Source organism: Aethina tumida, chromosome 3 (genome assembly GCF_024364675.1).
Source record: "Aethina tumida isolate Nest 87 chromosome 3, icAetTumi1.1, whole genome shotgun sequence".
Lineage (NCBI taxonomy): Eukaryota > Metazoa > Arthropoda > Insecta > Coleoptera > Nitidulidae > Aethina > Aethina tumida.
The window spans coordinates 33920331-33925050 of NC_065437.1; the positions used below are offsets into that span (position 1 = coordinate 33920331).

The 4720-nt window shown below is 32.4% G+C and overlaps 3 protein-coding genes across 3 annotated transcripts; 2 read left to right on the forward strand and 1 right to left on the reverse strand.

Moving 5' to 3' along the window:
- The first annotated feature begins 155 nt into the window (after positions 1 to 155).
- Positions 156 to 1779, forward strand: LOC109602055 (DDB1- and CUL4-associated factor 13). Its single transcript, XM_020018379.2, has 4 exons — positions 156 to 308; positions 358 to 1072; positions 1130 to 1430; positions 1488 to 1779. The coding sequence occupies exons 1-4, from the start codon at positions 239 to 241 to the stop codon at positions 1737 to 1739; spliced, it is 1338 nt and encodes a 445-aa protein (XP_019873938.1). The 5' UTR covers positions 156 to 238; the 3' UTR covers positions 1740 to 1779.
- A 124-nt stretch (positions 1780 to 1903) lies between these two features.
- LOC109602054 (probable enoyl-CoA hydratase) lies at positions 1904 to 3178 on the forward strand. The gene is made up of 5 exons (XM_020018377.2): positions 1904 to 2097; positions 2147 to 2397; positions 2464 to 2608; positions 2666 to 2815; positions 2869 to 3178. The coding sequence occupies exons 1-5, from the start codon at positions 2019 to 2021 to the stop codon at positions 3147 to 3149; spliced, it is 906 nt and encodes a 301-aa protein (XP_019873936.1). The 5' UTR covers positions 1904 to 2018; the 3' UTR covers positions 3150 to 3178.
- A 371-nt stretch (positions 3179 to 3549) lies between these two features.
- On the reverse strand, positions 3550 to 4630 carry LOC126264959 (uncharacterized). The gene is made up of 6 exons (XM_049964821.1): positions 4574 to 4630; positions 4233 to 4379; positions 4043 to 4162; positions 3901 to 3992; positions 3808 to 3843; positions 3550 to 3758 (listed from the first exon to the last, which is right to left on the reverse strand). The coding sequence occupies exons 1-6, from the start codon at positions 4596 to 4598 to the stop codon at positions 3606 to 3608; spliced, it is 573 nt and encodes a 190-aa protein (XP_049820778.1). The 5' UTR covers positions 4599 to 4630; the 3' UTR covers positions 3550 to 3605.
- Positions 4631 to 4720: the final 90 nt, after the last annotated feature.

Consider the following 4720-nt stretch of genomic DNA (forward strand, 5'->3'; position numbering starts at 1 on the left):
ACGCCACCTAGAACAGATACAGAAAAATTGTTAAATAAATGTGGTTTCTACGTTACAGGTTCCTGCTACCAGCACGTATAATGCTAGTTTTCGTGTATGTAAGCTTTACAGATTTGGCAACATCGCATATTACTTTATAAGTTGCCTTTGCACATTTATAATAGGTTAGGATTTTACTCCATGTGTTTGTTGACAACACCTCGATATGATTTAAATTAAACTACAACAAAACAGAAAAATGAAAGTTAAAGTAATTAGCAGAAATCCTGACGAATATCTTCGTGAAACGAAACTGGATATACACAAAGGTAACAATTAATTATATACTCAAGTCAATGTTTAACTGTTATATTTTAGTGCCCAGAAACTATGACCCAGATTTACATCCTTTCCAAGCAGCTAGAGAATACACTCGTGCATTAAATGCGGTAAAACTAGAACGAGTATTTGCGAAACCGTTTGTGGGCAATCTTGATGGTCACAGGGATGGGGTCTCATGCATTGCCAAGCACCCTGAGAGACTGTCAACACTTATCAGTGGTGCTTTTGATGGTGAAGTAAGAGTGTGGGACTTACCCACAAGGGATTGTGTTAGAGAGTTTACAGCACACAATGGTATTGTTAGAGGAATCACTTACACCCACAACACTAATAATTTTATCACAATTGGCGCTGATAAAACCATTAAAACTTGGAAATCACTTGTTCCACAATTTGGTGAGGAAGAAGAGCCAGTGAATACTATACTGAGTAAAACTGTTTTAACAGCAATTAGCCACCAAAGGGGCCAAGTTATTTTTGGGACAGCTGGAGAAGCATGTCAGATTTGGGATGAGACTAGAAATGAACCAGTAAAGTCATTTGTCTGGGGTGTTGATAGTTTACATGATATTGCTTTCAATCCAATTGAAGTTAGCACACTGGCAACTTGTGCAAGTGATAGAAGTATTATTTTATATGACATGAGAGACAGTGAACCACTTAGAAAAGTTGTAATGAAGCTAAGGACAAATAAAATTGCCTGGAATCCTATGGAGGCATTTACATTCACTTGTGCCAATGAAGATTATAAGTAAGTTCACTTGGATATAGCTTATGTGTATTTATTTACATTTTTGTTTTTTTTTAGTTTATACACATTCGACACCAGGAACTTGAAACAACCCACAAATGTGCATATGGGTCATGTTTCTGCAGTAACTTATGTTGACTATGCTCCAACTGGCAAAGAATTTGTATCTGGAAGTTATGATAGATCAGTAAGAATATTTGAAGTAGACAAAGGACACTCAAGAGATATCTATCACACCAAAAGAATGCAGAGGTTGACCTGTGTTCAATGGACATTAGATAACAAATACATTTTGAGTGGATCTGATGAGATGAACATCAGAATATGGAAAGCAAGGGCATCTGAAAAATTAGGACCAGTAAGATTTATACTAAATTTTAGTTTTATAATATACTCATTTATCATTAATTTTTAGTTGAAGCCAAGGGAAAGAGCAGCACTTCGTTACAGTGAAGCTTTGAAAGAAAAGTATGCATCTCATCCACAAATTAAACGGATCGCGAGACATAGACATGTGCCGAAACATATTTACAACGCCGCGAGAGAACATCGTATCATTAAAGAAAAGGAAAAACGGAAAGAAGCCAACAGGAGGGCGCATTCCAAACATGGGGAAGTGCCAAGAATACCAGAGAGGAAAAAACATGTTCTCAAGGAATGCCAATAATTTTTTGTATTCTGTTAAATATACATCTATTATTTTTAAAGGGTTTTAATTACTTTGACTTAAAAATATTAATTTATTTAAAATTTATTAAATTCAAATGTTGTTTAATATGAATTTATTTATGTAATTTTGGTTGCCAGCAAGAGATAATTTCTAACCTAAAATTTCACATATAATTTTTAAAATCAGAGGTTAAAAAAATAATAATTTTATCATGTTACCTTAAATATTAAAAATAAAAATTTAATGGTTCTGTACATATTTTTTAAATAATAAATAATGTTAAGGACTAAGATTTTAAATATAATGAACAAGTCATCCCAACTTCTTCGACAATATTCTTCCGAACCAGAAAGCAGTAAGTAAACTACACTCAATAAACAACAATAAAACACTTGTCATTTCAGCAATTCTAATAGATAAAGTAGGTAAAGTGACAACAATAGGAATAAACAGACCAGACAAAAGAAACTGTGTGGATACCCACACTGCCGAAAAGCTCAGACAAGCAATTCAGGATTTTGAAAATGACACATCTGTATATGCAGGAGTTTTATATGGTATAGGTGGTAATTTTTGTGCAGGGTATGATTTGAATGAGTTGTCGCAATTGGATGAAACCCGCGTTTTAGACACATTACATGAAGAAGGAACCATGGTATTAAGTTGCATTTTATTACACAAACTTGTTTTTCTATATTCATTTATGTAAATGTAATTTAAGGGACCCACATTAAGATTAATCAAGAAGCCTCTGGTTGCAGCCGTAAGTGGATATGCTGTAGCAGGAGGATTTGAATTAGCTTTAATGTGTGATCTGAGAGTTATGGAGGAAACAGCAGTTGTTGGAGTTTATAACAGAAGATTTGGTAATTTAATTAATCTTATTTCCAAAAATGGGAAATAGCTTTAAAATTAAACTACAGGTGTGCCACTCATTGATGGTGGAACTGTTAGACTACAAGCAATGGTGGGACTTTCGAGAGCCTTGGATTTAATACTAACAGGTCGTTCATTAAACGCTAAAGAAGCATTTGATTGGGGTGTTGCCAATAGAATTGTAGCATGTGGAACAGGTATTATTGAATATTGGTATTTTAAACAATGTAGTTGAATTTGATTTTTGCAGGATTGGGACAAGCCATAAATTTAGCAGCTTCATTGGTGAAGTTTCCTCAGGGTTGTTTACATGCAGACCGGGAATCGACGTACAATGCAGCGTATAATGCTGTTTATTCAGAATTGACAAAGTTTGAACAAAATAATGCAAAAGGTATTTTGAAGGAAGGGATTGAAGGGGCGAAGAAATTTATGTCAGGTTTAGGAAGACATGGGAAGGCTCATAATCTTACAGAAAAAGATATTTGTGAGTGGGAAAAAGAATATAAAAATACCAAAAGCAAATTGTAAAAATGTAAATAAGTATATTTTAAGATACACATATGCGTTTTATTAATACTTTATAATGATCGCCTTTAAATGAGAAAAAAGCTCATGGTGTATTCTGTACATAAAATTCAAAAACACGTTCGTCAGGAGGACAAATTCGACACAAAATTGTTTTTTCTTCAAATGGTGGTCAAAATGATACTTCATTAAGAATAATTTTTAATTTCGTATTACATTGCTGTTTAGTTTCTGAAAATCGATTCACTCATTTAGAAAATTATGGGACTTTGAAATACCAACAATACATTAGATGAAAAATTCAGTGTTGTATTTTGTCAAAAAGTTCTTTCATAGCCTATAATATCTACGGTATTTTAGATAACCCACCTTGTTTAATATCTAATTTCAATTTTAGAAAGTATTAAAAATACATACATTCTTTAATAGAAACTGTAAATAAATATACATTCAAAATTTTTATTTAGGTCTTCTCACATTAGGACCCCTAACATATTCATGTTTGACAGATGGAGAAGGTTTTGATCCGGATTGTAGTGTTGACCAAACACTCGACGTTTTTCCATATAATGTTGATGTTTGAGAATCCGCCTCGACTTTTCTCGAATTAGGCTAATTTAAATTAATTATTAATACTGTAATTATTAATTTATATACATACCTTTTTTGTAGCACTAGTTTGAGCCAAAACACCTTGCTATGTAATGATTATCAATTATTCATATTAATACGAAATATAAGGTTTGTTTTCTACCTTTGGATTAGGTTTCCGTTTGATCGTAAAGTAACTGTACTCCTCAGAACCAATATCTAATATTGGCAAATATATTTTTTTGCCGTTCTTAACTGAAATAATATACATTTAGTCACAATTTTAATACAATTAATTCTGTTACTTGTTGGATGCATAACATAGTAAGTTTGTTTTTGTGTTAGTACTTCACTGCCTGGAGTAGTATGAGAATATTTGTTGACATGTAAAAGCTGACCGGGTCCCGCTGCTAAATCTATCAAATCTATAAAGTTAACTTATTTAATATTTATTATTATAAACAAACGTATCTAAATAATATGAAATATGCATACCAATGTCTCCATCGTATTGAATTTCGGAACAAATATAATCCATAATTAATTTGATAGGACAGAATATGTGTACCAGGAGAATCTTATTAGATAACTTAGAATTTTTCGCACGTACACCGTTTTGTTGGTCTACATAAATTGGATAATCTAAAATTATTTTTTTCTATTAAAAACATGAAAATATGTTGTAGTTATTTTAACAATATTGAATCCAGATTTAATTACTTTTATTATAATATATTCACGTTATTTAGTAAAATTTGGTTAACTAATAGTGCACAGCAGGGAATCCTGACACCCTTCCAATGACTAAGAGATTAATGGGAAAAGATATTACTCACCGATATATTTGATATAACACAGCATTGATTAGACAAATTAGACCCCTCTAATGTTGTCACTCAAGAATTGTTGCTTAGCAACTGTTACTCTTGTTTACTACTAGGACTATGGCCGCATGACAGATGCCAGTTATGACCCAACAACAA

Excerpts from the sequence above, each read along its gene's own strand:
- LOC109602055 (XM_020018379.2), top strand. The coding sequence starts at position 239 with ATGAAAGTTAAAGTAATTAGCAGAAATCCTGACGAATATCTTCGTGAA. Across the intron at positions 309-357 it reads GAAACTGGATATACACAAAG|TGCCCAGAAACTATGACCCA; the intron begins GTAACAATTAAT and ends GTTATATTTTAG. Across the intron at positions 1,073-1,129 it reads TGTGCCAATGAAGATTATAA|TTTATACACATTCGACACCA; the intron begins GTAAGTTCACTT and ends GTTTTTTTTTAG.
- LOC109602054 (XM_020018377.2), top strand. The coding sequence starts at position 2,019 with ATGTTAAGGACTAAGATTTTAAATATAATGAACAAGTCATCCCAACTT. Across the intron at positions 2,098-2,146 it reads TTCTTCCGAACCAGAAAGCA|CAATTCTAATAGATAAAGTA; the intron begins GTAAGTAAACTA and ends TTGTCATTTCAG. Across the intron at positions 2,609-2,665 it reads AGTTTATAACAGAAGATTTG|GTGTGCCACTCATTGATGGT; the intron begins GTAATTTAATTA and ends ATTAAACTACAG.
- LOC126264959 (XM_049964821.1), bottom strand. The coding sequence starts at position 4,598 with ATGCTGTGTTATATCAAATATATCG. Across the intron at positions 4,163-4,232 it reads TCAATACGATGGAGACATTG|ATTTGATAGATTTAGCAGCG; the intron begins GTATGCATATTT and ends TTAACTTTATAG. Across the intron at positions 3,844-3,900 it reads AACGGAAACCTAATCCAAAG|CAAGGTGTTTTGGCTCAAAC; the intron begins GTAGAAAACAAA and ends ATCATTACATAG.